Raw genomic sequence first — 19,493 nt, 5'->3', positions numbered from 1 at the left:
CTTTAGTCGCCTAGTTATCCTCTACGCAGTGAATTGAGGAATCAACAAAAATGTTAAGGGGGCTTCACAAGCGAAGTCCTCTCCATACAGGGTAGGGTCCGCTGTATTAACAGAACAGTGACTGGTGCTGGAACCATTTAAGTGTTTAGGTCCAATTTGTTGCACCATGTAAGGGCAGCAGCCCAAATTTCTAGGAACCAGGAAGGCGAAGCCACTGGGAAGTGAAATTTGCTATATAGAAGAGGGACATTAAAAAAAGGTGATGCTTCTGGAGGACGGAAGTAAAAAAAAAAAAAAAAACAAAAAAAAAAACCCTAACACCATAAAGCCTATAACATTAAAATGTTATCTCAGTTTCCATACAAGATTTGACGTTGAAAATAACGGATGAGCTGCTTTGCATTAGTTTCATTCTTTAGGGAGAAGTCTCTGGTTCATGTGCCAAAATCTAGTTTCAATTGACCATGCAATTGCTACAGTGGTGGTGAGAAAAAGATATCAGTCACCAGTGGGTGAATCAGATCTTTACAAAGCAGAGGTGCGATTTGATTTGATTTTATTTTTACATTATGGATATGCCCATAAATGGCAGATCTTTCCAATGCAAAGCAAGAGGATGACAGCAATTCCACAAAAAAAAAAAAAAAAAAATCTGTTACGTAAACAATTTTTTTCCTCCTCAATCGTGCTTGAGAAAAGCTAATTTTGAGCTGATCTGTCACCCGTTGTGTGATGAATACAGTTTGTGAAAGTGACGGCATCTATTTTGGATTATTCTGGGACTAGTCATCCCAGTCCCGGTGGTGCTGGATACTTTAGATTGAAATAATGCCAATGGTTTACACACTAACCTTCATCCTGTCATACTTATCGTCGACATCTTGTAGCCAGGACAGGAACTGACGAGCATTGAATCGATCTCTGACTGACTTGTTTTCATCTCCCTGCAAAGCACATAACATTAACACTGATTAACCGATAAAGAATCCAACTTAAAAATCCTTGTCTTGTGGGTGGCTTATTCACAGCACATGCTCTCAAAGAGACATTTGTGACCAACTTGTTTCTTACACACTGCAAGGACCTTCCACTACTCCACAGTGAACACACATCTAGGACATGTTCCCACAACACTTTCCTGCTCAGTATTTTTCAAGCTACATCCATACGATTTTTCCTTCCTTTGTACAGTAACATCAAGCAGATTATGATGTGCCTGTACAAAGTAGGGCTAAGACGTATCCCACTGTATGTATACAAGTCGTGATGTTTCTCCCCTCCACTTTGAAAGCTGGCAGAGGAGTAAACGACAGCAGATGTTCGGGGAGTTTCCCCAGTGATAAAACTACAATACTGCTGCATCCATCCCCCATGGGTTTTCGCAGCCTCCGAGTATATAAGTCTCTTAGCAGGATACTGGGAAGAATGCAAAAACGTTTTCCATGGTGTTAAATGGAAAACAATGCCTCCTTTTGCTACCTTGAAAGGCAGCCCCCTTAACACCAAGTATGACCTACAAGAAGTCTAATGACATGATGTGGGATTAAGCCAAACCAGTATATCTATTCCAGAAGCAACATACTCCTAGCTGCAGACAGCACTGTTTCCACCTGGTTGGGTCTCCTCAGTACAGAGTAGGGAACTGGATTGGCTGTGTGAGAGTCTATTGACTAGGGTCAGACAATTGGCAATCTCTCCATAAGGAGAACACCTACCAAGGCGACCTTAACCCCTTCCCACCGCAGCCCTTTTTCGATTTTGCGTTTTCATTTTTCACTCCCCACATTCAAAAATCTGTAACTTTTTTATTTTTCCATGTACAGAGCTCTGTGACAGCTTATTTTCTACGTAACAAATTACACTTCAAAATGGTGGTATTTAATATTTCATGCCGTGTACCGGGAAAAAAATTCCAAATGCAGTGAAATTGGTAAAAAAACGCATTTGTGCCGTATTCTTGTGGGCTTGGAATTTACGGATTTCACTGTGCACCCGAAATGACAGGTCTACTTTATTCTTTGGGTCGGTATGATTACGGGGATACCAAATTTGTATAGGTTTTATAATGTTTTCATACCACCTGTACAAATTTTTTTTGGGGGATTTTGCCATCTTCTGGGGCTAATAACTTTTTCATACTTTGGTGTACGGAGCTGTGGGTGGTGTAGTTTTTTTTGCGGATTTTGATGACATTTACAATGTTATCATTTTTAGGACTGTACGACCTTTTGATCACTTTTTATAGAATTAAAAAAATTTTTTTAAATGGCAAAATAGTGCCATTTTCGACTTTGGGCGCGATTTTCCGTTACGGGGTTAAACGCAGTGAAAAACCGTTATCATATTTTGATAGATCAGGCATTTTCGGATGCGGCAATACCTAACGTGTTTATGATTTTTACTATTTATATCAATTCTAGGGAAAGGGGGGTGATTTGAATTTTTAGGTTTTTTTATTATAATTTTTTTATTTTAACTTTTTTTTAATTTTTATTTTTACTATTTTTCAGACTCCCTAGGGTACTTTAACCCTAGGGTGTCTGTACGATGCTATCATATACTGCCATACTACAGTATGGCAGTATATGGGGATTTTACTACTCATAAATTACAATGTGCTGATAGCACATTGTAATGAATGGGTTAACCCGAAGTAGCTTTGGGTCTTCGTGAGACCCGAAGCTACCATGGCGACGGATCGACGCTCCCCGATGACGTCACGGGGAGCGACGATCCACGATCCTTTGCCGACGGCGATCAGCGGTAAAACACCCGCGATCGGTGCAGCAAACACTTACCGGCTATGGAGAGGGCTCGGCCCGAGAGCCCTCTCCATGTACCGGGACCCGACATGTGACGTACTATTACGTCACATGTCGGTAAGGGATTAAAGACATGTGGAGACAAAGCCATAGATGCTCCACTAGGGAATTCTGGGAAGTATGCAAAAACATTTTCCAAGGTGTTAAATGGAAAACAATGCCTCCTTTTGCTACCTTGAAAGGCAGCCCCCTTTACACCAAATATGACCTACAAGAACATCTTTAGACTTCTTGTAGGTCATATTTGATGTAAAGGGGGCTGCCTTTCAAGGTAGCAAAAGGAGGCATTGTTTTCCATTTAACACCTTGGAAAATGTTTTTGCATACTTCCCAGAATTCCCTAGTGGAGCATCTATGGCTTTAAGTCTCCAGATGCCTTTAAGGTGCCCTTAATTGGCAATCTCTCCATGAGGAGAACACCTACTGTTTGACGCTAAGCAGGATAAAAAGACTTCGCTTTCTGCTTCTTTCAATATTTTCCCTGCCGGATCCAAAGTATACTCTCCAGAGGGTTTATCTACGGATATACTGAAAGGATTCAAAACACTGCAGATATACCAATTATTAAAATTCTCTTTCAGTATCTCTATTGAATAGGCATATAAAATCAAAACAAGTTTGCTTAAATATATATTTATATATCCATCTTCTAAAAACCATCAGCTTTTTCATAGCCATATTTCCATATTTTCCACTATATCAGGCTTGCAGTGTACATGTGCTACAATGCACACTGTTCATGTTATTACACCTTGTTTTGTTTGTGTCTTTGCATTATACACTGAACAAGCTTTGAATAATCTCATGTTTTCAGAAGATGAATAAATAAAAGGATATATATTTTAAATTTCCTTGATCAGGAAGATAATTTTAAATAAACTGTAGCAGTCCTGGTGTATACAATTTTGGTTGCCCCTGGTATCGACAGTAAATCTTCTGACTATCACCTGATTCTTCTCATGAATAGCTTCTCTTGCCAGCACGCTACAGTGCTACCTGCCCCACCCCCTGCATTACAAAACACAGGCACTTCCTGCCAGCTAGCAGTAGTGTGCAGAGACTTACTCTACAAGCAACAGGCAAGATCACGTCTTTATTTGGGAGCATGGCATACAGGAGAGCCGACTGTTATAGCCGAGTGTCCTTGTGTTTTATATCCATCTCATGGATCGCATCTGCTATCTTTTTCTGTGTGTAAGATACTAGTAGAATGTTCAGAAGCTAAATAAAAAAGTGTAGGTAAACCTGCACCCTGATAATCTAAGCACATTGTGATCACACAGCATCTCAAAGCATAGAGGTGTCCATTTCACCGACCATCACTGAGTTATAGGACCTAATACAGCAATTAAACAAGTCAAAATTGTAAAGGAAGGGGCTAAAAATGATCTTGATTGTGTAAACATCATTAGGGGATTAAAATTTGAGAATTTTCTTTCAAACCCCTCTAAGCCAAAATGGAAAAGCTGTGTGAGACTAAGGCTGCGCCATGACCAAATAGCTTGTTGAGGCACATTTACCACCAATAGCTGGTTGGACAATGTTACCTAAGAGTTAATGTCTTTTGCAAACAGGAATAAGAAACCTTATTTGTTACAGAATAAAACTGAAGTCTTTTGGCACTACGACACTATGGCAGCGAGCACATGCAGAGATTGATAATCTGATTGGTGGGGGTCCACTGATCATGAGTGTGGGGTCCAGTTCGCACTAAATGAATGAATATGGAAGATGCTGAGCCCTGTGTTTATTACAATTCTCATTTGTACCATTTTGGAATGTATATCACTTTTTGCTTACTTTTTTAAAATATTATAGTTCTATGGTTTGATTTTTTAATATGTAATTTATGTAGAACTTGCGTAGCACAGGGCATTGTGCGGTAACTAAAAGACTAGCATACCTTACTAGCGTACTAGCACAGCCTAATACCTACAATGAGGGCAAACCTTAAAGCCTTTTGTTAGACACACAGCTACCATTTAACCGCCGAGCACACTAACCATGTTGGAGACCGTACCGATTCCCAAGCTGTCCCCTTCAGCCAATCAAAAGCCAGTTTTCACACCCTATTCCAGTTTCCCTGGGTAATCGAGTTAAAGCTATTAAGAATTAAAGTGATTGTATTTACCTCCAGCAACACAACAGTGTTTGGGGGCAGTAAGCTAGCCGCAAAAAATGGTGGCCAACTCAAAACCGTCATGGCTTCAGTTTTAAATGTGGAGCCCGGTTGCTTCCCAAATTTTAGAGCATGTTCAATTCCTGCACAAATTTTTGGCAATCATTCGGTGATGCCCTATTGGCCGCAAACTGCACATGGTCTAATTTTAACAGCTTCTAAGGATCAGATTCTTTTCTTTATACTTCAAAGAGAGTTATGTAATTTTTATATTGACTAAGTGTATTGAAAAGGTGTAGGAATTGTAAAAACACTAACCTGATTTTCTAGAGGCATGTTATACACCTCCGAGTCCAGTAACATGGTGCAGGCGCTGAAAGGCACAGCCTGATTTGCAATTGTCCTCGCCGCTCTACAATGAACTCGAAGATTCTCTTGTTCACAGGACACTATGAGTTTCTCCTATGGAGTGTCGAGAAATGGAAAACTAATTAAATTCCATTCACTGGGAAAGTGATGAACAAAGGTTATTGGTAGTTATAAAATAGCCCCTTAAAAACTTGTGACACAATAGTACATCACAAGTCCATTAAGGGAGTATGGAGAGGGCTCACGGGCCAAGTCCTCTCCATACATGCGGGGTATTTCCTGCTTATGATTGGTACTGGTACTGATCACGGGTGCTAACCCTTCGACTGCAAAGCCGCTGGCAGTGCATGGACACCACCATATTTGCTTTGATTGACACTCCCCATGATACGCGGAAGCAACGATCAATTGCTACGACAGCCTGGACCCGTTCTTGCTGCAGATCATGTGCCTTACGCCAATGACACACGTACAGATCTGAAGAAAATTCTCCATATACTGCATTATGGTAATATTGTAATATATACTAGGAGCAGACTCCATAGGGTTAAAGGACATCTATCACCAAGATGAAGGCTTGTAAACCAAGCACATTGACATACTGATGTGTGCCCCCTCTGGCAGGATCTGCTCCTCTTTTAGCTTTTTATGCCCTGTTTTTTTTTTTTTTTTTTTTTAGAAAAAAGGCTTTTAAAAGTATGCAATTAAGCCGGAGGTGTATTAACACTTATGGAACCTGGAGTCCCTAAGCCTCATTTGCATGATCTTTAAAGCCTTTTTAAGCATAGGAAGCTTAAAAGAAGAGCAGATCCTGCCAAACCAGCATGTAAGTGTGCTTGGTTTACAATCCTTGATCCAGGTGGTAGATGTCCTTTAAAAGTACCCTAGTTGGTCGGGGGTAAAAAAAAAATAAAAAATGTAAAAGTTAAAAACCTAAAAAGTTCAAATCAGCCCCCCTTTCCCTAGAACATACATACAAATAAACAAAGATGGCAAAATGAGGAAAACATACCTGTATTAGTTTGGTATCCACAAGTCCACACCAAACCAAAATAGTAAAAGAATGTAATTTGGAGTGCACAGTGAACACTGTAAAAACCAAACCCATAGGAAAATGGTGCAAAACAGTTTCTTCAACACATTTAAAAATTTTTTTTTTTACCACACAAACAGTACCATTTAGAAATGTTTATACATGTTCCATCAATGCCTCCATCCATGGGATTAGAGCCATCATTCCTCTAAATTAGACTTTTATTGATGTCCTCTGTTCCCGTCATGGAAGCTACCCTCTCCCTCCCCAGACACCTGCTGAAGAGAATTCCTGAGGGATGAGGAGAGGATGAGAGGTTTCGGCTACATGAATGACCACTCCACAAAGGCGACGGTTAAAAGTGATGCTGGCTATATGAAGAGAAATTAACCGTGCTCTTCATCCCACACTCAGGAATTCTCTTTAGCCTCAGTTTAGAGTTTGGGGCAGCTTGATGTTAAAGTCATGGAGACGTAGAGCTGTATTATACAGAGGATATCAATAAAATTATTGGTTGCTGCAGGTTCTCTAAAGGTTAAGCAGAAATCATGGATTTTAGACAGTAGGAAAATCGAAGGTAGATCCACCTACTCTTTCAATGCTGTGTTGTAGGCGAAGTTTCCCTCTTACGGCTTCCTGTTGCCTGAATAGTTCTTTTAGTGGCTCAGACAATGATGGAGGTGGTGCAATCTGTAGAAATAACACATGATTAAACACTGCAGACAAATATGTTCAGCACTTGGTTTGTAACTGTCTTCGTAGACCAAAACATTGCTGCTCATTTATTAAAACTGTTGAAGAGCAGAGCTCTTCTAGTTGCTCTTGGCAACAAATCAGAGCGGAGCTTTAATTTTCCTAGAGCGGTTTAAAAAATGAGAGCTCTTATTGGTTGCCATGAGCAACCAGAACAGTTCTGCTCTCAGGACACTACTGATTAATCTCCCCCATTGAGAGCAACATGGTTTCTTATGGTTAAAACTGCTCCCTTACATCCATATGCGACATACCAGTAGCTCCAACATGGATACGTTACTTGGGTATTAAGATAGGAAGGACACCGGACTCTCTCTATACGCTGAATTATCCACCGCTCTTTGCTAAGATAGCTAAGGAACTAAAACACTGGCACAATCTGCCTTTATCGCTTCTAGGCAGAAATCAATTAGTTAAAATGATGAGCCTTTCTAAGTTACTATACCCCATGCAGACCATCCCCTTATTGATCAAACACAAAGATGTCATGTCCCTACACAAGGTGATCACACACTTTTTATGGCGGGGGAAGCGCCCGCGCATAGGTTTACGAAAACTGATGGTCCCCAAAGAGAAAGGGGGAATGGGTCTCCCAGACATAAGACGATATAACCTAGCATGTCTCCTCAGGCATATTATAGACTGGCTAAAGGACACTAACCATTACTCAGATGTAACTTTAGAGAAGGAATACTGCTCCCCATGGGACTTGAGAACACTTCTCCACGTACCCATAGGGAAGCAACCTGCCACAATCAAACAATCCGCGACTTTTAGAGATACACTCGCAGCTTGGAAAGCGATACGTAAGGGCTTGCATCTGCCATGGCTAATATCTAAACACCTCCCCTTGTGGAACCATCCCTGCTTCCCTCAGGGACGCCAGAGTAGGCTATTTGTGGAATGGAGAAACAAAGGGATACATACAGTTAAGGATCTTTTACACCAACAGGAACATAGGTGGCTGACTAGAGAGGAACTGATAGGGAATTATGACCTGGAGGGACCCCAATTCTTTCAGTTCGCACAAGTCAAGCATTTCTGTATGGATGCGGTTAGAGATATGGCACAGGAGGCGGGCCAAAACCAATTTGACAATATCTTACCCATGTCAATACGCAAGGGAGGGATCTCGCTCTTGTATAAGGCACTTAGGAGAAGGAGGACCTATCATTCTCGGGGTGGGTGGCACAACTGGGAGGCGAGGAGACAGCAGACAAAATTTTGAAAGGGTGGCAGGTCCTATGCTCAGCTGTAGTGAACCAAGTGTGGAGAGACACACACTTCAGAATTATACACCGGGCAATATATGCTTTTAACCTCCCACCATCCCCAACCAACCCCCAAAGGTTGACGGCCTGCCCAAAATGCCAGACTCCAGGTACAGACCTATACCATGGTTTGTGGCTGTGCGCAAAGTCACAGGTCTTTTGGGAGCAAATCCGGGAAATAGGAGAGGTCCTATGGAAGAGAGCAATACCCATGGACCCAATGACTTATGTGTTCCATTATGACACGCAACAAGACGACGAGAGCCTCCAGAATTTCTGTTGGTTGCCAAAATTGTTTCACGTGCTGTGCCTGGTGGCCAAGAGGTCATTGCTGCAACAATGGCTGGAACCTAATGTTCCCACAGGGAACAAGGTAATAGAACAGATGAAAAAACTCTTTCATACAGAAAGGCTGGATGCAGAACGCTGTAAGTCCAAATTGGCGGGCAAGCTCTTTAAAAAGTGGAGGTTATTCATTGTAAAGTACTTTACCGTACAGGAAAGGGTTGATTTAATGGAACCTTTCACACTGACCCAATGGTATCTTACAGAGCAGCTCAAGGGTACCTTAGCCAGATGGGGACTAATCTAGAGGCAAGAGAAGTAGATATGCTGGGGGGGGGGGGGGGGGGGGGGGAAATTATTTTTACCATCTGAAACCTGCTTTGCTTTTAGAGTTCTTAATTCTCTGAAGTCACAATTATTTAAATACGATGCCGCTTATAATAACAAGGTGGAACTTTATTGAAGCAAAACAGCTAGGAATGTATTGTCTAATAACTCATGTATGCACACATATGTTTTTATGTTAAATGGCCTGCGTGCCAGTTATTTGTTTGTTTGTCTGTTCCTTTATATGCAAATAAAATAAAACTATATTTAAAAAAAAAAAAACTGCTCCCTTACAGTTCTGGGGTCTATGGCTACATGCTTGACCTCCCAGTAACTGAATGTTGCATTTAAAAGGGACAGCAGTAGCAGAAGTTTAATTACTAATTATTTCTGGTTTAGGCTTCCAAATACTGATGGAAAATAGTGCTGTGAAATGGCCCAAGACTTAAAGGAGTATTCCCAAAAAGACAAGATTCTTACATATACTCGGGATAACAAAATAACACATTCCCTAATTCACTGTTAAAAAAAAATCAACATTTCTAAGATCCAATTCCAACCTGTGTATCAGTCCTGTTGGATACAATTTCAATTGACCTGGGATCCGACCACAAAACAGAAGTTTAGGGTCTGGCAGGACAGATTGTTCAGTGTGACGCTGCAGTGAGCTTCTCTCTGTATCAGCCCCTCTCCTTGCATTCCAAGACAAGCTCACTCAGACTTCAGCAACGGTGTGAGGAGACTTACTCTACACGCTACAGATAGAACGTCGAATGTCTGTTATATGCATCTCATCGCTCTAACCGATGTGTCAGATACTAGTGAATATTCTATTTAAAAGGGGTTATCCGGGTATACAAATTTACCGTACATACTCGTGTATAAGCCGAGTTTTTCAGCACAAAAAAAGTCAATATACTTAAAAAAAATACTTAAAAAATAATAAACTTATATACTCACCCTCCAATGGCCCCGAAGTGCAGCGCTGCTCCCCCGATGTCCGCGCCGCTTGTCTTCAGGCTTTCGCGCTCGTCTTCTTTCTTCTGCTGGGCGCCGCCATGTCTCTCCCCAGGGCAGCGCCTAGTACAGTGGTGGCGAACCTATGGCACGGGTGCCAGAGGTGGCACGCGGAGCCCTTTCTGTGGGCACCTGGGCCTTCATCCCAACACAGGGTTTGCCAGCTATGACTCAAGATTTTCTCCTGTGATCCAATACAGCCCAGGACTTGCCATGCTCAGCGCTATTTTAAAGCAACATCCTTGTCTACCAGGACTACAGGAGGAACAAGAAGGTGTGGATTGAGCTGGATTGTCATTAGAGCTCCTGCTCTGGGTCCACTGATTCTTCCTCTTCAGGGCTCCCTGGAGGGAAGCTACAATCCAAATTTCTCCATCTTTCTATCGTATTGGTGAACTCAGGACAACAATACGATTAAAACCTGTGATACAGCAAGGGTTCAATAAGTTACTGCTTAAATTGTCATGTCGGCACTTTGCGACATATAAGTGGGTTTTGGTTGTAGCTTGGGCACTCCGTCTCCAAAAGGTTCGCCATCACTGGCCTAGTATGACGTCAGCAGTGGCGCGTCATACTAGGCGCCGGCCGGGAGAGAGCAATGGCGGCGCGGCGCGGACATCGGGGGAGCAGCACTGCACATCGGGGCCACCGGAGGGCGAGTATTTAAGTTTTTTTTTTTTTTTTTTAATGCTGGGGCAGGCTGTATACCACTGGGGGCAGGCGTCTGTGGCCAATGCATTTCCCACCCTCGGCTTATACTCGAGTCAATGGTTTTTCCCAGTTTTGGTGGTAAAATTAGGGGTGTCGGCTTATACTCGAGTATATACGGTACTCATGGCCGGGGTGGGGCAGGCTATTTAAAATAAACATGTACTTACCTCCTCCGACGCCGCTGATGTCCCGCGCCGCGGTCAGTCTCATCTGTGTGCCGTTTTGTAAACAGCTTACAACGCTGAGAGATAGGGATGGATGGGAGGAGCCGGCCATATCGCCAACCGGAAGCTCCCTGTGCACGGCTTGTGTGCCCCTGTAAACAAACAGGGGCACGGATCAAAACGAACCGCGGGACATCAGTGGCGCCGGAAGAGGTAAGTACACGTTTGTTATTTTTAAATAACCGGCCCCAGCCCGGCCATAAGTAAATTTGTATACCCAGATAACCACTTTAATGGGCAAACCACTTAAAAGCAATACCTACCATTTGATTTGATGCTTTATGAAGCAAACATACCTTGAGAATGCTGAAGCTACACTGATGCAGGATCATTACTTGGTTAATCCTGGAGCTGAGTGGTTTTGCTGAAAACAGACATAACATTATGATAATGAATCTCTGTCTATGGCTCCTTCAGCGCTTCTCCTAGCATGTGAGGTTTTTCTCTGCAGGAGAGGATGATGTAATCCCTTGCTTGTGCCAGCTTCTGTGTATGAGTGATCCAGCTCAGGTTGATTAGTCATGCTTGACTAACCTCCATTTGTAAATAGAAGCTCAGTGTCTAATGTGTTTGTCTAGGCAGCCAGCCTGACTCAGCTTTCCCAAGGTCCTGAATGTTATAATTGTTTTTTCAGCAAAACGACTCAGCTCAGGGATTAACCAAGATATTATCCTGCATCAGAGTAGCTACAGCATTCTCAAGGTATGTTTGCTTCATAATGGTAATCGAATGGTAGGTTACCTTTAACACAAAGGTTATTAAAGGGATTGTCTGGGAATACGTTTTTTAGATATGGCTGGTGGTAGGGGCTTTAATAAAAAGAACTACCGTATAAACTCGTGTATAAGCCGAGTTTTTCAGCACAAAAAATGTGCTGAAAACCCTCGCCTCGACTTATACACGAGTCAATGATAAAAAAAAAAAATACTCACCCTCCGGTGTCCCCGATGTCCGTTGCGGCTCCCGATCCCTGTCGCGGCTCCCCGTGTCTTCTCTTCTGTCTTCTATCTTTTCTAGCCAGCAGAGTCGCGTCCATGCAATCAGCCGGCCGTCGCACACTGTGATGCATCACAGTGTGCAACGGCCGGCGCGATCTCCCGGCCAGAGAAGAGTGAAGAAGCCGCGACGAACATCGGGGACAACGGAGGGTGAGTTTTAAGTTTATTTGGCTGGCTGTATACTACATGGGGGCTGGCTGGGTGTATACTACACCCTCGGCTTATACTCAAGTCAATAGGTTTTCCCAGTTTTCGGTGGTAAAATTAGGGTTCTCTGCTTATACTCGAGTATATACGGTACTTATACTTGCCTCTACAGCTTCTGTTTGTAGTACAAGGCCAGTGGTGACACGCATCAACAGCTGCACTCCTGCATGAGTTTCATTGAAGAAGCAGGAACACGGCTGTAGAAGCACGGCACCACCAGCTTCTGTACACAAATGGAAGTCAGTAGTGATGGTTGGCACTGTGGGAGAATGGTAGCAGGGAGAGATACCAGTTTTTTTTTTACTTTTAAAGCCACCCCCCCCCCCTATATTAAAAAATACTATTCCTGGACAACGCATTTAAAAGGACACCTGTCATCAGGTCTCTGTCACTAGTCCTGTCACTACTACCTGTTGGAAAAGCTCACAAGGATCCCATCCCAGCCTTTATCTAGTCAATTCATACATTAATCATTGTAAAATCTTATTTTCTTTATTATGTAAATGAGGCTGGTCACATGGTCAGAGGCAGTGATGTCACCCCTGTTACCCCTCCCCCTGCTCATGTCTGTGTGTAATGTACAGTAAAGCATGGCTAGTGTGTGCTTTACCTTCTGACATGCTCTCCCTCCTAATACACGTGTGAGAGACAGACATCAGTTACACATGTACCTGACATGTTCTGCTATAACATGGCTGCCTGGAGCGGTTGTATCTCTCCTATACACACACACACACACACACACACACAGGCTGCAGGTCATTTGCATACAGCTTTAGGACCTCATTGCTCAAGTTTACAGGCATGTAGAGGGACACTGAAGGGATAGGAGCAATGTTTTTTAATGGCAGTTTATGAACGTATATTTAGTTTAGGGGTTAATTTGCCTGAAGGGTTCTCTTTAAAAGGAAAGCTACCATCAGAAATCTGCCTATTAAGCTACCAATTAACCTTCCCATCAACCTAATAAAGACACGATACACGGTCTCTGATTGACCACGGTCTAGCTAGTAAGACATGCTAGGGGATGTTACAATGATACGGTATGAAGAATTGTGATCTCGGATTATGCCACAGTATTAGCTACTCTCGGTAGTGCGCCAAATGGGAGGAAAGCTTTTAAACTTCATATACACTGGTTGACCATAATAGAGCCCAGATTGGGTATGGAGCAGAAAATTAAGGAATATTGGGATAGAAATGTGCATTCTATAAGTAATCCGGTTGTGTAGGACTCCCTCAAATTATTCATCAGAAGCACATTATCCCACGCCATTAACTCAGCAAAAAAGGAATTCAGAGGAAAAGAAGAGGCTTTAAAAATATAATTGGAACAGTCCCTTAAAAAGCTAGACGAGTTTGGAGATGGTGAAAATAAAAGTAGATATAATATAGCAAAAGAAAAACATGCTGGGCTTTCTCAACCAAAAAAAAATAAATCCTAAGATATTTTTCACTGGACAATCCAATTTTACAGAAAAAGGGAAGCCAAGGAAATTGCCCGAAATGATTCAAAATACACGGGGCAGTAACAAAGCTGTCACAGCTAATAGGGTATTGAAATTGAGATCCAGTAAGGTGGCGCACTCAGTAGGATTAACAAATAGAATTTAATATAAGTCTAAAAGCACAACGCGTTTCGGGGTTAGGAAAACCCTTTATCAAGTGAACAGAGACTATAGCGGAAAGAGGATTCGGGTGCTCCGATCTCCGATCCTCTCTCCGCTATAGTTTCTGTGCACTTGATAAAAGGGGTTTTCCTAACCCTGAAACGCGTTGTGTTTTTAGACATATTAAATTCTATTTGTTAATCCTACTCTGAGTGCGCCACCTTACTGGATCACAATTACAATACTACTGTCAAGAAAATGAGTAGTGCAGCCTCGCGAGATCACGCTGTATTCCGTGTGCTGCCAGGGACAAGCGGCTGCACGCACTCGGCACTGCAGACACATGATGCCGGGAGCGCGCAGCCGCTGCTCAGCGCGCCCTCGCCAAACGCCAAAGGAGTCTCTTAGCTGACACCATCCGACGCTGATTGGATGGTGTCAGAATATTTTAGCATACTCACACACCCCCACCCGTGCTGCAGCTCCTCCTTTCTGACGATACAGACCTCGGAATCGTCAGATCACCGGGGGGAGGGGAGGGGGGCATATCTCGGGAACGGAGGGGGCTAGAACGAAAATTCCAAGTGCCCCAGAATCAGGGTACTAGTGCCTACATGCCGGTATGTTCAGTTTGGGAAGTCTGGGGTGGTGACAGGTCCTCTTTAAATGGAGGTAACAGACAGGGCTAAAAAAAAAACTTGTTTGTTACCACTGCATGGGTATAGGGGAGAGGATTTGGACTTAAAAGTATCTGTAAAGATTGGGGAATTTAAATTAATAACCTTTAATAAGAACTACAAGAAGTAGGATACATGCGTGGGATAAGTTGCCCCCTTTCATTTGCAGACAGAGTCGCCCTGATAAAAATGGTTCTACCCCAAATTCTTTTTTGTGGAAGCCTGCTCCATTTGGATTGGCGATTTTAATTTCTAAGCTTTGGAATCACTGTTTATTGAACTCATATTGGCAGAAAAAAAAAAAGAAAAAAACTTAGGCTTAGGGGGTGCCCTTTTTGGCTATTACCTTGCAGCTCAGTATCCCCCGACTGGTGGAACGCATTTGGCACGCGGGCTGCCCCCTAAGTGACGCATTTTCGGCCATTACTACACGCTGGCAATATGTACTGTATAAAAGAAATGTCCTTTTGTTTTTTTGGTTCCTTTGAGTGGTTAAGACATTGTGTATTATAGCGCACTCATGCATTCTTTAGAGCAAGTATTTTGGCTCCTATTCGAGCGCTGACTAGCGGCTGGGTGTGGCCGGCACCCGGATGGGATTTCGCCTCCGGCCGGCCTCTCCTCCCAGGCCACAGCAACTATATAACGCACACTTTCAATGCACTAGGACAGTGGTGGCGAACCTATGGCACGCGTGCCAGAGAGGGCACGCACAGCCCTCTCTGTGGGCACGCGTACCATCTTTCTGTTCCATTTCCCTGTTAATCACTGCAGCTCAGGCAATGCAGGAAAATCTGCCGCTTGCCGAGAGCTTCAGTGATCTCTCATACTGTAGTCTGCATCTGACCTGCTCTGTGCTCACAAGTGCTGCCTTAGACACAGAGCAAGTCAGTGCCCGTCCCTCAACTCCCTCCCCCTCCTCCCCTGCAGCCGGGAACTCCGTGAGAATGAGGGCAGAACATCCGGAGCTTACACAACGCCCGGTGAGTACATGGAAGCAGCAGCTGTTCTGTGTGCGTTACACAGGCAGCAGGCAGTTTTGGGACACTAAACAACTACAGGTCCTTATTGTTTAGTGTCCCAAACTGCCCTGTATGACAGCTTCCCATGGTCACAAATCTACTGCCCCTGGCTGGATCCCTTGTTGCTGTGCCTTGCTGCCAGTGATGCCAGGGTGCACTACACTGCCCTCACTGACAGCATGGCACAGGTGCCCCCCTCCAAATTGAATTCAACAATCCTTCATATTGCCCCTGATATTTGGTCACTGGATGGGGGTAGTGCTCCTCACTGGATGGGGGTAGTGCTCCTCACTGGATGGGGGTAGTGCTCCTCACTGGATGGGGGTAGTGCTCCTCACTGGATGGGGGTAGTGCTCCTCACTGGATGGGGGTAACGTCCCTCACTGGATGGGGGTAGTGCTCCTCACTAGATGGGGGTAGTGTCCCTCACTGTATTTGCTCCTGCTTAGTGATATTATTAGTGATATTGGTCTGTTTATTATCAGTATGGTGGTATTTATCATGTTGTACTGGTAATGGTCATGATACTACTTTATTATATGTCCCTTATAGAGGGGGATTGTCGGTAATTATAGGCTCAATAGCCGGGTTGGCACTCTGCAATGATAGCGTAGACTTTGGTTTGCAGTTTGGGCACTTGGTCTCTAAAAGGTTCGCCATCACTGCACTAGGATATCCCGAGGAAGCCTGTATAACAGGCAATACGTGTGGGGTCTTCCCTCTCCCTCCCAGGCTGGCCTCCATCGACATCACATTGGTAATGCAACCTACTATTGCTGTTATTACAGTATTATTTATGGATTTCATGTTTAATATAGGCATCTCTTTGCTCCAAAAAGCTAATGTGTCTGTTTTTCATATTGATTCCTTACATGCATTCTTACTTTGGAGCTATTTGGTTGCATTGGCTTCTATAGAACCACAATCTAACATTGCGTAGGAGAGGATTTTGTCTCTGTTCAGCGTGTTTGGTTGTTTTAAGAGTTTCTAATGTACGATGAATTATATCACTGTCTGTATAAAAACTTTTTGTCCTGTATACACATACACCTTTTGTTTCTTTGTCTGTATAATTACATTCATTATATGTGTGGACCATATAATCCGTCAGATTAGCCCTACTTTTCTTCTATTAGGCTTGCAGGTCAGCTATCAAGGATAGTGGGCTGGAAGGATGGGATTGACCCTGTCAGGGCACTTATAATAAGAGGTAATCACTTGGGTTTGGTGTTTGAAGCAGACAGACCCCTCTGACCTCTGGTTAAAGAGAACCGGTCATGCAAAATAACCCCCCTAAACTAAATATATTTTCATAAACTGCCATTAGAGAGCATTGCCTCTATCCCTTCATTGTCCCTCTACATGCCTGTAATCCTAAGCAATGAGGTCCTAAAGCTGTATGCAAATGACCTGTGAAATGTCCAATGAAGCATTAGCATATTCAAGCTGTCCACTCTATTCATGAGTGGGAGGCACAGCCACACCCCCAGTGCTTGACTGACAGCCTGTATAATGATGTGAGGCTGTATAATGATGTGCTTCCTGGTGCTGGTGGCCACGCCCCCTGCAGCCTGTGTGTGTTTAGGAGAGATACAGCAGCTCCAGGCAGCCATGTTACAGCAGAACATGTCAGATTCATGTGTAGCTGATGTCTGTGTCTCTCACCTGTATATTAGGAGGATGCAGCATGTCAGCAGATGCACTAACTATGCTTTACTATACATTACACACAGACATGAGCAGGGGGAGGAGAGGGGAGGGGTAACATCACTGCCTCTGACCATGTGACCAGCCTTACATAGAAATTCAACTTAAGAACAAACCTCCGGACCCTATCTTGTACGTAACCCGGGGACTGTCTGTATAGATTTCAAAGAGGGTAAGTAAGTTACTATGAAATGGGCCATGCAGGGGGTTTAATGGCTGGAAAAAGAGGTTAAAAAATGTTACACAATGGTATATTAGAATGCACTCCACTCTGGCACAATTATGAATTCCCTGAATTGAGTAGAATACCAGATTCATTTTACATGGGATTTGTTATTTATCACAGATTAGAAAATGGAAGGGTAGTTTGTTTTGATTTTAGAAAAGAAAAATTTGCAATAGGTGAAAGATATTTTTAATTAGTACAGGTGATTAATGCAATTGAGAAAAAGTGAGAAAAAGTTTAGAAATACAGGGTATAGAATTACTGCAAAATACTGGTAAAAGAAAAGGATTGATTGCCTGTGTTTATAGGTTTTTGGCTAAAGAGGTATTCTCGTCTGGGCATTCAGTTTCATTAATCTGATATATATACACACCGGTACATATACAGGCAGTCCCCGGGTTACATACAAGATAGGGTCTGTAGGTTTGTTCTTAAGTTGAATTTGTATGCAAGTCGGAACTGTATATTTTATCATTGTAATCCCAGACAGAACTTTTTTGGTCTCTGTGACAATTGGATTTTAAAAATGTTGGGTTGTCATAAGAACCAGGATTAACACTAAAGCTTCATTACAGACACCTGTGATAACTGTTAGAGCTGTTTATTGTAGCCTGGGGCTAAAGTACAATAAATTACCAATATCCAGAGTTCCGTTTATAACTAGGGGTCTTATGTAAGTCGAGTGTTCTTAAAGGACACCTGTCATCAGGTTTGTGTCACTAGTCCTGTCACCTCTTCCTGTTGGAGCAGCTCACAAGGATCCCATCCCAGCCTTTATCTAGTTATTTCATACATTATTCATTGTAAAATCACATATTTTTTATCATGTAAATGAGGCTGGTCACATGGCCAGAGGCAGTGATGTCACCCGTTACCCCCTCCCCTCTCCTCCCCCTGCTCATGTCTGTGTGTAATGTATAGTAAAGCATGGCTAGTGTGTGTGCTGCATCTGCTGACATGCTGCATCCTCCTAATATACAGGTGAGAGACACAGACATCAGCTACACATGAATCTGTGGTAACATGGCTGCCTGGAGCTGCTGTATCTCTCCTAAACACACACACATGCACACACAGGCTGCAGGGGGCGTGGCCACCAGCACCAGGAAGGATATCATTATACAGCCTCACATCATTATACAGGCTGTCAGTCATGCACTGGGGGTGTGGCTGTGCCTCCCACTCATGAATAGAGTGGACAGCTTGATTATGCTAATGCTTCATTGGACATTTCACAGGTCATTTGCATACAGCTTTAGAACCTCATTGCTTAGGTTTACAGGCATATAGAGGGACAATGAAGGGATAGAGGCAATGCTCTCTAATGGCAGTTTATGAAAATATATTTAGTTTAGGGGGTTATTTTGCATGACGGGTTCTCTTTAAGTACGGGACCGCCTGTATATATATATATATATATATTTTTTTTTTTAAATAACCTAGTATGTCTATATATACACATTCATACACATTTCTTCAATTAGAGGTTATTAAAAAAATGTTCCCTGTGTGAAGATAATTTCTCATAAATGTGTCCTTGGATATGGGCACCTGTGCTGTAGGGATTACTCAAAGGAAAAAAAAAAAAAAAAAAAGGTTTTGGTATATAAAATGTCCAGGAGTTACTGCATATCCAAGAGTCGTCCTGTGGTAATGAACGGTGACAAATTAAATTAAATGTAAATGCCCAGATGGGAGTACCCCTTTAAGGTTCACTATATAGGGGTGCTACACAAATCACGGGAGAAATGGGGAAAAAGGGTAGGAGCGATATCTGGCGTGGTGTGGGGAGAGATCTACAGGAACGTAAGGCAAGGATAAATAAATGAAAATCAGACTGATTCACGTAAAGATTCTTTATATGTTATAATATTCTCCTATCGATTTATACAAGGGAATTGTCTAAATGTAACAGATGTGGAGAGATGGTGGCTGATTTTTTTTACTGTCCAGAAATTTACAAGTTCTGGAGTGAAATATTTCAACAGATGAATAGTACTTTAGATCTCTCTCTTAATCAGTCACTTATGACAATTATTGAAAGAATCAGCATCTCAGAGTAGAACTGTTCATGAGTCAATTATATCAAGGGATATGGGGTGTTGATAGATATAT

At 42.8% G+C, this 19,493-nt stretch overlaps 1 protein-coding gene across 6 annotated transcripts in view; it reads right to left on the bottom strand.

Moving 5' to 3' along the window:
- The window catches only part of ANKRD11 (ankyrin repeat domain containing 11), a 211,237-nt gene that overhangs the window by 5,552 nt on the left and 186,192 nt on the right, over nt 1-19,493 (bottom strand). For all 6 annotated transcript variants that reach the window (XM_072117443.1, XM_072117439.1, XM_072117442.1 and 3 more), the window contains 3 exons: nt 6,935-7,033; nt 5,260-5,403; nt 852-944 (listed from right to left, as the gene is read on the bottom strand). In XM_072117443.1, the coding sequence (XP_071973544.1) occupies nt 852-944; nt 5,260-5,403; nt 6,935-7,033 (336 nt within the window). The remainder of the gene's footprint in view (nt 1-851; nt 945-5,259; nt 5,404-6,934; nt 7,034-19,493) is intronic.

This window comes from Engystomops pustulosus, chromosome 7 (genome assembly GCF_040894005.1).
Source record: "Engystomops pustulosus chromosome 7, aEngPut4.maternal, whole genome shotgun sequence".
NCBI lineage: Eukaryota > Metazoa > Chordata > Amphibia > Anura > Leptodactylidae > Engystomops > Engystomops pustulosus.
This window is presented reverse-complemented; position numbering and strand designations above follow the sequence as displayed.